The following is a 15,292-nucleotide window of genomic DNA, read 5'->3' as shown; positions in this document are numbered from 1 at the left end:
CACAAACACTTTACTTTGATTAAAATCTCCAAAAATGTAAACTTTTGCGTTTACTATGGTTCAATTTCCTAAGAATGAGATCTACAACAGCACACCACTGAAAAAAATAACTTTCACAAAGCAACATTTATGATCGGTGTATTAAAATAATCAAAACTGGAACTCTCTAGACCTCTTCATTTGATCAACAGCACCCCCTGTTGGCCATTTGGTCTTTAATTGTGAGTACTTGAGCAGAGTTGCTATCAAAACCTCATCCAGTGCCTCTTTAAGTTACCATGAAACGTAACGACAGGTAACAAATCATTTATTATGCTAGACAGATGAAACAAACTGAGCCATGATAGCAGCAATTCAACTATTGGAATATTTACACTATCACATCACACCAAAGATATATGTAACCCTTTACAATGTAAACACATGATACAAAGACATTTTTGAATGCTAGAAAACAAGCCGACCTATCCACCAAAAATGGAACAAAACAAACCTGCCTTCTGTCGCAAACACCTGCTTGTACAATTAGGGGTTCATTTACTGAACATTTTTTTAAAACAGGTTTCCACAGGTGAATGACAGACTGAGAGTTGCTGTATTGTGATTCAACTGGAGAACTATGAGCCTGACAGTGAATGTGAAAGTAAGAGACAAACCATTAGTAATGATTGTCTTTGACATTATTTTTCAATGAATGAGACCTTACGAAGGTGAGGAAATTGAAGTACACCTAATGCCTAATCATTTCTGTATTTAAAAAAAAACAACAACATACTGTATGTGCACACGTTCACTCCTCACACAGCTGCCTTTGCTTGGCCGCTGCACGAATCGGAATCTACCTCTGTGCAGTGATATACGGTGATATTCGGTGATATTCATTATTTTGGACTCCAGCAAAAAAAACCTTCTGAGACAAAATGAACTAAAACAAAGAAAAAATGAGTGTTGGTGCATTGATTTTGTGAATCTGTCAAGTATACAGTGGGAGGTCTGGACTGCTTCTGCAGAGCAGCAAACGCCATGAATGTCACCTAGAACATGGACGTCCATTGATTTCACAACATAAAAGAGCCGAGGGTGAAGTGTTACTGGTCTTCCCGCGTTTGTGTGTATGTGCACACACACATACACACAATGGTAAGAGAATGTGTGTTTGTGGCTGAGTGTGTTATTGAGGGAACGCCTCATCTTTCATCAGCATGCGCGGGCTCTCCTGGTTGTCCATGCGACGTCTGGGACCCATCATGCCTGTGGGAATAAACAACAGGCTGGATGTCATTTACTCAGTCACTCAAACCAGGTTATTACAGGGATTTAATTAAGTATTTCATCATTTCTCTGATCAGCATAAGGCAGCATGGAGGCATAGCCAAGAGATAGATATTCAAATCTATACTGACAGGAATGAACCAAGCCCTCATCTAGGCATGCATTTATTGGGCACAAAGTGGGTTCACATCTTTACTCTAAAGATAACTTTGGTATTTTTCAACCTTTTTGTGTCTAAGTGACTAAAGGGGACAACACTTTTTGAAACTGGTCCAGTATTAAGGAAGAATGCTGCAGCTGCTAAACAGGCTGTAATGTAATCATTAAGGGCAACCTGGCACTGTGTTTACGTCCACTAAAAGTGCTTGTTTTGTGCCACTGACAGGCTCAGATTATTATTAGTGTCCATGATGTTGTCAGACACTTATAATAACAATCTGAGCCTTTGGTGGCAAAAACAAGCACTTTTAGTGAACATAAACTGACGGTGCCAGGTTGCCCCAAATGATTACATTACAGCCTGTTTAGCAGCTGCTGTCTACAGCGCTCTCCCTCAATACTGGACCAGTTTCAAAAACTGTTGTCCTCATTAGTCGCTTGGACACAAAAACATGGGAAAATAGGGTCCAGGTTGAAAAATACAGAATAAAAAAATACCTTTAAACCATAATGTTGCATTAAAGGAACAGTGTGTAACATTTCGAGGGATCTATTGGCAGAAATGGAATATAATATTCATAACTATGTTTTCATTAGTGTATAATCCCCTGAAACTAAGAATCGTGTTTTCGTTTGCTTCGAATGAGTCCTTCATATCTACATAGGGAGCGAGTCCTCTTCACAGTGTCCCCCATGTTGTTCCGCCATGTTTCTACAGTAGACCAGAACGGACAAACCAAACACTGGCTCTAGAGAGAGACTTTTATGGTTTTATGTTACCTGAAGTAGTTCTCTGACAGGCATGTGAAACTGCGGTAACGTGAGCCAAAGAGTGCCATCTGACTTACGTTGCTCCTAAAGTAGTGTTATTATGGTATGGATGACCTCTGAGCGTGTTACCACGGTTTTGCCCTCGGCGGCTCACGTTACCGCAGTCTTGGAAAGGAAGGAGTGAGCGGAGGGGATATTCCGTTGGTTGCAATCTGCAGCCACACCGCTAGATGCTGTCAAATCCTACACACTGTACCTTTAAGCAAGATTTGTTAAAATATATTAATATATTAAAAATAACTCGCTGACAAAGTGTTCGGTTTACTTAAAACTGAACAGTGATGAGTATTTGATGATGAGACAGGTCCCTAGCTGTTATTTCTATTTCTATGTACTGTAAGTAGTGTACGTTTAGAGAGATGCATGAAAACCGGAGTCAAATTCCTTGTATGTATGTACTTATGAGAAATAAAACTAATTCTGATAAGTACACAAAGTACAAATTGCAGACATCAAGAAGACCGCCAAATTTCTACTTACTGCTCTTATGCTTGAATGATTTGGATCTTCTGGGTGAGTTTGGATTCTGAGGGTGGATTAAGAAAAACATCAAGTCTGAGCTGACAAAGCAGGAATAATGAGTAAATACTCTCCATGTGTTTCTATAAATTCATTAATGATAGGGATCATGCAACAGTGTAATGCTCCACAGGATCGTTATATTAATCATGAGGGTGAAATGAAAGTACCTTATCAGATTTCCTTTTCTTGGCTGTAAAAGAAAGACATTACATTTCAAGATTTAAAAAAAAATAAAAAAACATTTGAGTACTTTCATGAGAGGATTATATTGTAAATATACTAAAAAGAGGTCAAACACAGCACCAGCACATCACCTTTCTTTTCTGCCCCGTAAGACCAGTCATTATCGTTGACGTCGTCGTTATCCTCTTGGTCGCTCTCTGACTTGTTGTTGGTGTTGTTACCGGTGACTATTCTGTGAAAGAGGGAAGAATAAGGCATGACGCACACAATGACTCAGCAGTACTCGCTGCAAATGACAGTTTGATTATAAAACAAATACATTAAGACCTGAAACTATTTTATGAGATCGTTTTAATGCTTTGTATCATTCTTGTTTGTGAAATATACAAAAAGGGAGCCTAACTTCTCCAGTATATAAAGCTAGAAAGGGTGATTACACCTCCACAACATGAATATATGCACTATCAAATCTTGGAAGAGGAAGGGGTGTACATCAGTCCAGTATACAAATTTTCATTGGGGTTAGCTGTTTTACTCTTATACCTGCGGTTGGCTATGCGGCTGCTGTTGCGTCCCATCCCCAGGCATTTCTCCAGGTGCGGGGCAAAGCGTGAGGCAGCGATGCTTCGGCTGCAGTTGGGACACACACACTCTTTGTTTTTCCACTGGTTGTACACCTGGCCGAACACATCCAACCCCGGCTGGTCCACGATTTCTGGAAATTTAAAAGCCAGCAATAAACGACTCTGTTTTGGGAATTCGAAATACACAAACCTTCTGTTATGGAGAGATGCTATTGCCTGAATTTATTGTTCCTTTTTTCATTGGCCTTATTTATTATCTAGCGACATATATGTGGACAAAAACTCAGTTTTCACAGAGTTTTTCTTAAGAAACATGACACCTTTATGTCACTATAGGGAGACAGAACGACTTTGTGTAAGGATGCACCGATCTGACTTTTTCAGTCCTGATACCGATAGCGATACTGAGTACCGATCCGATACCAGTGTTTGATTAATAAGCTGTATGCCTCACTGTGTGGAAGTGACTGGGATCATTCTTTTATGTGTAAGGCAACATCAGGCTTTACTCAAACTGCTTGCCTAACTTTGTAAAACATTTACTAAATTGTATTAAAATAATAAATCGTGCACCAGCAAAAAAAAAAAAAATGGTAAAAAAATCTTCAAAACTAACAGGAATAAACCTTTTTAATGCAGCAACCTTTTGACCAAAACGTAAAGAGGAATTAAAATTTCAGTATATAATGTATACATCATATAAACATAGAATTGAATTTCACAGATCGCCCCCATTGTCTCCAATATCCGATCCAGCTGGTTGAGTCAGTATTGAACCTGAGATCCGATCCGGTATCAGTGCATCCCTTACAGAGAGATGGTATCGCCTTTGTTTTTGGCCTTCTTTATTATCTTAAGTGTGGATGAAAACATGAATTCACTCAGTTTTTTCAGTGTTGGCAACTTAAGAAACATGTCACCTTTATGTCACTATACCTTTAGGTCACTATATATAAGGAGACTGTGCTCACCAAAGTCCCTCATGCTTTCTTGGTCCGTCTCATCCAGGAAAAAATAGCCCTGCTTTACAGCCCGGTGGACCTCGAAGCAAAGACCCAGGCATGCATCCTCCACCAGGTCAGAAAGGATGTCCTGAGCTAGGCCCTGGCAGGCAGGCAGGGAAGGGAAGGGCCGGGGGGGGGAACAGGAGACACAAGTCAGACTGTCTGTCTGTCTGCAGATGTGATATATGCATTGAACTATAATACTGTGGCCTTCCTTGCTTAATCTACTCTACTCTACTGTACCTCCAGCTTGCTGTTGTCCAGGCTGGACATTGAAACCTCCTCCATTTTCATTTGCCAGAACTACCAGATGAGCCAACACTGCTGTGGTCATGCTGTAGCAAAGCAAGCAATTGGCCAGAACAGGGGCTGCAGCAGCAGAAGGAGGAGGAGGAGGAGGGGAAACAACACACACACAGTTAGTTAGCATTAAAATCTTCAATGTAAATCAGTGCAATGGTGGTGAATGTGATGCAGAGCTACTTACAAACTGCAACAAAGCCGGGGAGGGACTCACTTTCCCACGTTTATAACCTGCGAATAACACAAAAACAGAAGAAGTTAGTGTTGTAGCACTGCAAGATATCAATAGACAACACACAACAGCCTCCTGGAGGGAGCATTGCTGTCTAATAATGAAAGGTAGCTTAGCCAGAAAAGCTTGCTGTGGAAAACAAAGAGCGTGGCTATGAATAGGCTGCAGGAACTGAGCATGTTACAAGAGGTTACAAGAGGCAGGTATATATCCTCCAGGTCAACAGAAGCTACCAGCTCAAAATGTATCAAAATGTATCAACTTGATCAAAATAGAACGCATCCTGTAGAAGTGAGTGAATGGTGAAGCGTTACATTGTAACCAAAGCGAGGCTGAACAGAACGCTGCTGCTGCTGCTGCTGCTGCTGCACTGCGGCTGTTCTCTCTCTCAACTCCAACACAGAATGAGTCAAAAACCACACGATTATATCCCCTTAAATAATGACCGATCTACAAGAAATACCGCAAATCACAAGCGCACAAATTCAGCTAATTGTGTGTTTATTTACCTATTTCGGCAGGCATCCATCTTTACATCACACAGAGAGAGATCAGACAGTAGCAATCGATCGCTGCATGAGTTTCCACCACCGAGCGTTTCCTCTCCTTTCCTGCAGCACCAGCCGGGGCTCTTCCCTTCAACTCCAATGAGAGTGTGTTTATCATCCAGGCTCAGCATGTGACTGCGGGTTACCCCCGTGCTATTTAAGGGGTTAAATTGGCCTTTTGTTCGGCTTTCTAGGAGTCATTATAAATCATTGGTATTTTGGTCGGGTTTTTTATTTTATTTTTAGAATGTTTTTTTTTTGTAATTAACTTTTTATTGTTTTTTTCCAAAAGAAGTTACATCACACAGAACAAAGACATCAGAAACAAAAAAGAAAACAGTTATAACAATGAAACTAATAATACCACAGGACAAAAAAAAATTAAATAAAATTTAAAAGAAATGATATATATTTATAATGGGTTTTTTTGTAATTAACTTTTTTATTGTTTTTCCCAAAAGAAGTTACATCACACAGAACAAAGACATCAGAAACAAAAAAGAAAACAGTTATAACAATAAAAATTAAAAATTAAATTAAAAATTAAATTAAAAAAAATTATATATATATATTTACACAGCACGTGTGATTGAGCAGGACAGACAGAGATTATTCTTTTATTTGTCAAACATCTTTTAATTTTATTTATGCTTGTATTTTTTCCTTTCATCACAGTACTGTATGTTATCCATTTTCTTACATTCTGAGTTATTATTTATTGAGAGTGAGAGAGAGAGAAAGAGATAAATAAACCATCAGATGATTGATTTAGTTGTCTAACTTTTGTGTCTACATGTTGATGCGAAGCTGTCAACATCCATTACAGAAACGTTCAGATCAAATCTAGGGTGAATTAGCCTAATGTGGGAAATGTTTTTGCATTTCAGACTTCTGGAATATATTGTGATATGAAGCCAGTACATTAAATCCACACCCAGTACCACTCCGAAATCCCCGGGACGTGTCCTAATTAAACCAAAAAAGAACAGTAGACATATTAGTACTCCAATGCAGAGTTGTCTCAGATAAATCCTTATTTGTGGGACAGTCATGTCCGAAATGTGGGACACTGAAAAGTCTGTTATCATATCATAAATCATCTTAATTAATGAAGGAAACACTCAAGGCTAAATGTGCACTCCCATGTTCAGTAATTTTACCACTTACAATGTTATTGCTGTTATAAAACCTAACCTTATAGGTGTGGATGTTACATGGAGAATCAAACAGACTATAATAGTTTTAGCATTTAGGCATATTAGAGAGACATTAAATAGTATATATATATTCTCATATCTGTTATGCAAAGAAAGCATAATTAAATACACAGCTTAAAAAAAAACATGAATTTGCTGTGAACTGCAAAATTTAAATGTTAAACCGTTCAAATGTTTTCATTTCACTACACAGGGTTGACGTACAACCCTAACGGGCAGAGGGCCTATTTGAAGCCAATACATCAAACCTTGAGGCAACACATACAACCTGAACCTGAGTAAAATCACTGCATTATGGGTAATGATTGAATAACCTGTAATGTTTAGGCATAAAAACAACAACCTGCAGAAATTAGAAAAGAGAAACCTCATGATGCAGCCACCCTCAATAATGTTTATTGCAAATATATATTCTTTCTGGGATTTACAAACAACGTGTGCAAGGGTTTATACCACTACATTTTTTTGTTTTTCCACACAAAACAAAAACACTTGCTAATCCCATAATTTTGATCCCAATACAAAATCAGACAATATGAGATCTGTACATTTTCCCTGGCACAACACATAGGGAGTACTGGTGTTGATGGCAACCTTTTAGCCAACATGGCCACCATACAATGTGGCATTAAAGTCAGCCACTGGAGTGACTGTCCATCGTCTCATATCCAGAGTCCAGCTCTGAATTTGACAATCTGCTGTCCATCTCATCACCTTCTAATACAGCTCGAACATGAAGGCATCGTTGTCTTCTTCTTCTTCCTCCTCGACCTGTAAATCAACAGTTGATATTTATAACATGTGGAGTTGAGCAACATGATTTGCAAAATTAAATACAAAAGCACAAAAAATACGCTGTAGTGTTCGAACCTCACAACGGTCCGAATCGTTCTCTTCTTCATCACTGCTGCTGTACTCAATGTCTTCATCTTCTGAATCCTGCGTGACATACAATAAATGTGGACTGAAAATAGAGCTGAGTGCAGCATATAGAATATTTCTATGAATTATATCCAGTGGGCTACTCCATGGTATGAAAAGTGAAGCCAACGTAGAAGTGCCTTTAACTTGCATTATTTCTAACAGCCAGCAGGGGGCGACTCCTCTGGTTACAAAAAGAAGTCAGATTGTATAGAAGTCTATGAGGAAATTACCCTACTTCTGTCAATCACAAGGTAGCCACGCCCTAAAGCATCCCCTGCTTTATGGTCTATTTGACTCTAAATGGGACCATAATTTACTAAATGAACATCATGCTGTATTGAAGAAGACTTGAAACTAGTGATTGAGACCATAAACTCATGTTAACAATGTTTACTGAGGTAATAAATCAAGTGAGAAGTAGGCTCATTTTCTCATTGACTTCTATACAATCAAACTTCTTTTTGCAACCAGAGGAGTCACACTTTTGCATTGGCTTCACTTTCTAGTTTCCCACTACTTTCAGTGTGTTTTTAGTTCATGAAAGTTAATTATAACCTTTTTGGTCCCCTGAAAACGTTTTATTCAGTGTTCAGCTGTACTTAGCTCCACCCTCTCGTGTCACTTCTGGTTGCAAAAAAACAAGATGGCAACGGCCAAAATGCCAAACTCGAGGCTTCAAAACGGCTGTCCACAAACCAATGGGTGACGTCACGGTGAATACATCCACTTCTTATACACAGTCTATGATTATATCTTATTATTCCAAATGATTATTCCATCTGGACATAAATTACATAGTTAACCCAAAACTATGACTTTCCTGACTTCGTACCATTGACTACATACTATCAGCATAAATCTAGGGAATTTATGTGTGAGTGATAAGCAAATCTCATGAATAATCTCAGATAAAGTACATTTATTTTAAACTTCACTATAAGACAGCCTGTACTATCATAGAGCTTCGCGTTGGTCACATTATGAAAGGGTGGTTAAGAAGAGTACATTACTTCATGTGTGTTGTATCAACACTTCAACACTTACTGATGGTCTGTAGACGGCATCACATGAGTCTTCACCGTCAGGACTTTCAGTGTCATTGTTACCACGGTATTCCTTTTTCTGCAAAGATAAGCATGTTATCAATCTTAGAAAAAACGTTAAAGAAATGCGTATAGAGAAAGGAATAATTGGGTACTTGAATTTGTGTAAGTGCTTACACTAGGGTTACGTCTCTGATAAGCTTCCCGCTCTGCTGCCGGCAATGTCTGAAGAATGTATAAAGTGACAAATTTTAAAAGGACCTTCCAGTTTAAAGTAAAAAAGAACTGCCAAGAATTAAAAAAAAAACATGAGGAGAAGAGGATTATTATACCTTTAACCACTTCTGCAGCTCAATCCGGTATTTTCTTAAGCCTGCACGTGCTTCCTCTTTGTACCGTTCCTTCTCCTTATTGGAGAGACTGTGCCACATGTGACTGGCCTTTCCGAGGCGCTCCCTTGAGCCTGGGAATTTCTCCTTAAGAAGTACCATCTGATTTTTTATAAAATATTGATTACCAGATCTGTGAGTAGAGAAAAATTCAGTCACAAGTTTGTCTGCAGTTAGACAACCGAGGGTTGGATTTGTTGCACGTTTTAATTAATTCTAGGTATCTTAAAAGGTACGAATGTTGAATGACTCACCGAGATGGCTTCTTGGGCTCACCAGAAAGTGCGTCTTCTTCTGTTCTTCCCTTGCCCTGCATATTAATGAAAACATTTATGTTAACAAAAGGAGATCAATCCAATGTAGTTTTATGAAGTGAAGAGAACACAACAGCTACACAGTAAACTACAAGATGTTTCTGAAAACATTTGAGGTGAGAAATAGGCATTACAGTAACAGAATATTGATTCATATTTGATCAGAGCTGCCTAGTTTGACAGTTTGATCGGAGTTCGTCAGTGATTGACAGCTGGTCAGAGACGGCAGGCTCCAGCGCAGCTCTAATTGGTTGTTTTCCTCCAGTCTGTGAAATTTTGCAGATGCCATTAGGAGCACCAGAGGAAACAGAGGCACATGATTTTTTTCAGATTACCTGTCTTATGCACTAATGCCAGGATATAGTGACAGTTTTATAAAAAATAATTTATTTTAATCATATTTGCTCCATTTCTACCCACTGCAGCTTTGATGACATTATAGATGGACACCATCACACATATGGGTTCAATCAAACCAAAGAAAAGTTCCACAAATCTGTTACCAAATCAGTCAACGAAGTGTTAAAAACAGCCTCTTTCATTTTTTAACAGACGTGACAGCACATCTACAAGTACTGAAAATTTGTTCTTTGGTACAAACTACCAGATTTGTGCAGGAATCATGAAATAACTTCTCACCTTAAGCGCTCGAAATCTTCTCATGTTTTTCTTATTTAGGATCTGCTGCTGCTTCTCCGTATTAAAATTCTGAGGAGTATAAACAAACTCGTCACACAACATCTGACAGCATCAGCTCAATGCGGCAACTGTAGTCTTTGTATTTACTTACATTTAGATGTGTTTTCAGCTTGACCAGATACTGTCTCTTCAACTGAAAGAAATGAGTATTTCATTCAGATTCAACTGATTTTTTACTGCAACCAACATGCTAATCTATTGCAGCACTGTGTCTTTGTGAAACAGTTTGTGTTTTCCTACCTCTTTGCAGAGTGTGTTGTACTCGTCCTTCTTTGTGTCAGTCAAATCTTGCCAATATTGGGAACTCACATTCGTGGGCATACGTAGCTCTTGGCAGAATATGTGAAAGCCACTTCTAAAGATACACACACACGCACAAACAAACACATGATCAGCTGCCAATGAATTACCTGCTTGTTAACTTAAGTTGGTCTAGTAGTTCATTTACCAAAAGGTAAGATATATATCGCAAAGTTAAATAGGTTTTGCTGGTTCTCCAAAGGACTTCTTCATATCTAATGACAAGCAAGAAATATTGAGCATGTATCCCTCGGAAACGCCATGCCCCCAAGTGGATGAGGATGGAAATGAGCTCCGATGGTGGAGGAGCCCAAGTGGCAGAGCCACTTCGGGTTCAGTGTCTCACTCAAGGACACTTCGACATGCGGACAGGAGCAGCCGGGGATCGAACCACCAACCTTGCAGTTAAAGGACGACCCGCTCTACCCCCTGAGCCACATCCGGGCATTTTTTTACATACACAAAAGAGTAAATATGAAAAAAACTGTGAACGAGGTGCAAACTGCTGGTTTCTGAACATACAAGAAAAGCCAACCAAGGGACTCCAATTAAATACCAATAAATGTCACCGTGTCACATATGTGTGTGTGTGAGTGTGAGTGTGTGTGTGTGTGTGTGTGTGTGTGTGTGTGTGTGTGTGTGTGTGTGTGTGTGCGTGCGTCTTACACAGGAGGCTTGTGAGGCATGTCCTTTTCATCTCCAGAACTCTGTTCGCGCTGCTTTAAGACAAGAGGTCACACATCAATTTAATGATAATTAATAAAGAGTTAGAGCCTTGCCAGTAGGGATGTCCCGATACCAGATATCTAGTAGTCGATATCAATACCAGTGTAGTTCCATGATTCTCAATACTCTATTCGATAACACAGTATAAAACAAAAGTAAAACAATAAATCACATGTACTTGCGCTCCTTTATTACCGTTTGCATATTGTTTTTTTTGTGAATTTATTATTAACCCCCGATGATGCACCTCAAGTTTCTTGCCAAAAATTACATTTTACAAGATTACATTTGAACACATCATGATAACGTTACGATTTACCTTCGCCCAATACTCTTTTACTGAGTAAAGCTTGAACGCATCATAATAAAACTCAGCGCAACCTCCGTACGTTAGCTGTTAGCTCCGTTGTTTAGCCAAGCACGACTGTGCTTCCCACCGGCTGCTAACAGCTAACGATAACTAGCTCTCGTCCTGCCGATTTCAACACGGATTTCTTGTTCACAATGTGGCATTATCAGGGAAACGTTCCATCGTCCCGGGGATGATGGGGCGCCGTAAGTCTCGAGTCCTACCCCGGTACCAACAGTACTGTAGAAAAATGAGTACCGTCGCGTTTTCAGAATTTTGGTATCGACTTGGCTCCGAAGAATTGGTTCTCGTGACATCCCTACTTTCCAGCAGTGTTATATAATTGCAGTCAAATGTGTGCCCTTCCAAATAACTACTGCCATATGAACTGTATTAAATCACATGAATATTATATGAATAGGTATTTGGGGAAAAAAGAATAAACCCAGCTAACCATGTGCACTGGCTGATATGACCATCACTTACATCTGGGGTGTCTGCAGAGAGCCGCTTTCTCTTCCGGTTGGTCTCAGGATTGGGAGGTTTTTTATATTTTTTACTAAAAGACAAATAAGTAGTTTGACACTGAATTTACACAGGCAGTCCGGGCTAAATCATATGTTCATATGGTACCATATGTGTGTTAATTTACTAACCAAAACTCCTGCATTCTTCTCGAGTATTCTTCTGTTGCAAGCTCGAATTTCTGCACATATGGAGCCTGGAAAAGGTCAGTCATTCATGATCATTTAAAATCCTTAGGCAACACCAAATGAGAAGAAGAAGTGGCATTTTAGCCTTTCGCTGACTGTACCTTCTCTTCATCTGGGAGCTCCTCATACTTCTTGGTTAGGCGCTTGAACAGCTTTTCCTGGCTCATATCTGGGTGCTTCTTTTGATACTCGACACAGTTCTCCTCATAAAACATGGCGTTTGGAGGGCTGGGTCTCTTCGGGTGCTCTGGATGGATCTGCAAAAAAAATGACTCACAGAATGAAGCATGTGGTTTTATTGGACAGCTCGCAGCCTTTCAGCAATACATCCAGATTTATGTCTCTGCATATTTCATGAGTGATGAATCATTGTTGTTTTGCAGGAGATTTGTATTAGTAGAAACAGTGACCTACATGGTATTTATAATATAACCTGCACAGAGCAATTTTGTATCTACAACATAAAGCTCTCTAAAGCTTGAATGTGCTGTGCTTACCTTAATATTCTGGCCAGCATTGGAAATTACATCTTCAGCTTCAACGATGAGCTCTGTGAGGGACCGAATCTTTCGCATCTGAGCAAGAACAACAAGAATATTACTAAGAACAAACAACATTCATAAGACAGTCTTCAAGGAATATTCAGCACTCCGGCGGACATTAAGATGTGAACGTCTACATTTCTTTTAGAATTGGGCAACACGTTTTGCTGAAGTATATTGATTATGATTGAAAGCCTCATATCAGAACAACTACTGAGTGTGGAAACTGTTTATGTAAACTGCACGTTTACAGTTAAACTGTGACTCACCTTCCTCAAAATCTGTGCTAACTTTTCTTGGCATGCTTGAGGAGAGAAAGGGGGGAAAGCCACCTCTTTCCAGTCCACAATTTTCAGTCCATTCTGATATGTGGTCATCCTGCCATGTTCTGGGATGCTGGTTTTCAATGCAGCCAGAAGCTTCTGCAGGTGTGCCTTGGTCCACTCTGTAGTGATAGCACAGGGAGAAAAACAGTTATTAGTATTATTAATAGATAGATAGACAGATAGTAACTTTATTGATCCCGAGGGAAATTCAAGTTTCCAGCATCACAGTTCCATAGTGCAAAACATGTTAGTAAAAAGGCAGTAAAAAAGTTAGTAGTGCAAAGTACAAAAATATAACAGATATAAAAATACAAGGAGATGAAGAAAACTGTTAAAACTGAATATAGTGCAGGGTAACAACTGTGATACAGGACTATTAAAAAAGTGAATATAGTGCAGAAGAGACTGTTAAAAGTGAATATAGTGCAGAAGAGACTGTTAAAAATGAATATAGTACAGAAGAGACGGTTAAAAATGAGTATAGTGCAGGGTAACAGCTGTGATACAGGACTATTAAAAAAGTGAATATAGTGCAGAAGAGACTGTTAGAAGTGATTATAGTGCAGAAGAGACTGTTAGAAGTGATTATAGTGCAGAAGAGACTGTTAAAAGTGAATATAGTGCAGAAGAGACTGTTAGAAAGTGAATATAGTGCAGAAGAGACTGTTAGAAGTGATTATAGTGCAGAAGAGACTGTTAGAAGTGATTATAGTGCAGAAGAGACTGTTAAAAGTGAATATAGTGCAGAAGAGACTGTTAGAAAGTGAGTATAGTGCAGAAGAGACTGTTAAAAGTGAATATAGTGCAGGAGAGACTGTTAGAAAGTGAGTATAGTGCAGAAGAGACTGTTAAAAATGAATGTAGTGCAGAAGAGACGGTTAAAAATGAGTATAGTGCAGAAGAGACTGTTAGAAGTGATTATAGTGCAGAAGAGACTGTTAAAAATGAATATAGTGCAGAAGAGACTGTTAAAAGTGAATATATTGCAGGAGAGACTGTTAAAAATGAGTATAGTGCTGGGTAACTCCAGTAGCTTAGTCCATGAAAGTGCACTGTGTGCATTATTATATATATATATATATATATAATATTATATATTATTTTTAGCATGTTATCTTGCACTTTGTTGTCTTGCAAAATAGCTCACCAGTTTTAGTTCCAGCCATATTTTATTTCCAATAAAACGTGTTTCCAGGTGATGAAGTCTTTTGGTAGCTGGATGCAGAACTTGAGGTCAATCCATGTGACTACCAGAAACTGTACAACATTAGCTAGTTTTTCTAAGATAGCAAGCTTTGTATTGTTGGCAAAGTAACTAGGAGCTAGAAATATTTACCCTAAATATAAATATATATTCACTAACTATCGTTATTGCCGTTGCGTTCTTCAGGGGAACAAAAACACCACACAGAGCTGCAGAAACACACATTCATCACTTGTGTTTATCAGCCAACATGTGTAGAATGCCTCCATTTCCGGTGGGCGGGTCCTTGCTGAAGAGCAACCAATCAAAAACGAGCGTCCTCCAAAAGAACCAGAGAACAGCCAATGAGCTTACTCTTCTTCTTCCTTGTGTTTATTGGTGGATATTATGGTTTCAACCTGTGTTGAGGCTGCAAAGCGCCCCCTATCGAGCAGGAGGGTGTTGAATCATGGCACTAACTCAGGGGTCTGCAACCTGCAGCTCAGGAGCCACATAGAGGCTCTTTAGCTCCTCTCCAGTGGCTCCCTGTGGATTTATAAAAATGGAAATGAATAACTGTTTTTTTGTTTACATTTTTATTTTTATTTATCATTGTTGTAGGTCTATGTTACGACGGTAGTATTAGGGCCACATTGAGGAAAAAAAATTAATCTGAGATTACGAGAATAAAGTTATAATATTATGAGAATAAAGTCATAATATTACGAGAATAAAGTCATAGGTTTAAGTGAAAAAAAGTCGTAATATTATGAGAAAATCAGAAATTTAAGACAAAAAAAGTCGGAATATTACCATAATAAAGACAAAGGTTTACAAGAAAAACAGTCGTAGTATTATGAGATTAAAGTCATGATATTATAAAGTAGAAGTTTTACGTGTTATTTCTTTTTTTCTTGTAAAGTTAGGAC

General features: G+C 38.8%; 2 protein-coding genes across 5 annotated transcripts; both read right to left on the bottom strand.

Moving 5' to 3' along the window:
* Positions 1–261: 261 nt before the first annotated feature.
* Positions 262–5,778, bottom strand: si:dkeyp-118b1.2 (uncharacterized protein LOC559983 homolog). 2 transcript variants are annotated; one of them, XM_037755916.1, is made up of 9 exons: positions 5,600–5,778; positions 5,043–5,089; positions 4,799–4,924; positions 4,523–4,655; positions 3,511–3,682; positions 3,099–3,199; positions 2,952–2,974; positions 2,743–2,788; positions 262–1,251 (listed from the first exon to the last, which is right to left on the bottom strand). In XM_037755916.1, the coding sequence occupies exons 3-9, from the start codon at positions 4,847–4,849 to the stop codon at positions 1,172–1,174; spliced, it is 606 nt and encodes a 201-aa protein (XP_037611844.1). In that variant the 5' UTR covers positions 4,850–4,924; positions 5,043–5,089; positions 5,600–5,778; the 3' UTR covers positions 262–1,171. The 2 variants fall into 2 exon arrangements, with proteins under 2 accessions (XP_037611844.1, XP_037611845.1); XM_037755917.1 differs by lacking the exon at positions 5,600–5,778 and adding an exon at positions 5,405–5,519.
* Positions 5,779–7,226: 1,448 nt separating this feature from the next.
* Positions 7,227–14,676, bottom strand: LOC119478895 (nucleolar transcription factor 1-B-like). 3 transcript variants are annotated; one of them, XM_037753917.1, is made up of 16 exons: positions 14,328–14,676; positions 13,124–13,299; positions 12,810–12,887; positions 12,414–12,569; positions 12,256–12,320; positions 12,086–12,158; positions 11,191–11,243; positions 10,465–10,579; positions 10,316–10,357; positions 10,165–10,233; positions 9,466–9,521; positions 9,155–9,344; positions 9,000–9,047; positions 8,824–8,904; positions 7,726–7,794; positions 7,227–7,626 (listed from the first exon to the last, which is right to left on the bottom strand). In XM_037753917.1, exons 1-16 carry the CDS (start codon positions 14,344–14,346, stop codon positions 7,573–7,575), a joined length of 1,344 nt encoding a protein of 447 aa, XP_037609845.1. In that variant the 5' UTR covers positions 14,347–14,676; the 3' UTR covers positions 7,227–7,572. The 3 variants fall into 3 exon arrangements, with proteins under 3 accessions (XP_037609845.1, XP_037609846.1, XP_037609847.1); XM_037753918.1 differs by having other exon boundaries at positions 8,824–8,901; XM_037753919.1 differs by having other exon boundaries at positions 11,191–11,240.
* Positions 14,677–15,292: the final 616 nt, after the last annotated feature.

Source organism: Sebastes umbrosus, chromosome 20, assembly GCF_015220745.1.
Source record: "Sebastes umbrosus isolate fSebUmb1 chromosome 20, fSebUmb1.pri, whole genome shotgun sequence".
Classification (NCBI taxonomy): domain Eukaryota; kingdom Metazoa; phylum Chordata; class Actinopteri; order Perciformes; family Sebastidae; genus Sebastes; species Sebastes umbrosus.
Note: the sequence above shows the minus strand (reverse complement) of the source record. Positions and strands in the feature narration are given on the sequence as shown.

Bases quoted from the DNA above. Each gene is read 5' to 3' on its own strand.
- si:dkeyp-118b1.2 (XM_037755916.1), bottom strand. From the start codon at position 4,849: ATGAAAATGGAGGAGGTTTCAATGTCCAGCCTGGACAACAGCAAGCTG. The intron at 4,656-4,798 runs GTACAGTAGAGT...CCTGCCTGCCAG, and splicing joins TGGACAACAGCAAGCTGGAG to GGCCTAGCTCAGGACATCCT. The intron at 2,789-2,951 runs GTACTTTCATTT...ATCCACCCTCAG, and splicing joins AGAAAAGGAAATCTGATAAG to AATCCAAACTCACCCAGAAG.
- LOC119478895 (XM_037753917.1), bottom strand. The intron at 9,345-9,465 runs GTGAGTCATTCA...CTCTACTCACAG, and splicing joins GAGCCCAAGAAGCCATCTCG to ATCTGGTAATCAATATTTTA. The intron at 7,795-8,823 runs GTAAGTGTTGAA...TATGTCACGCAG, and splicing joins ATGCCGTCTACAGACCATCA to GATTCAGAAGATGAAGACAT.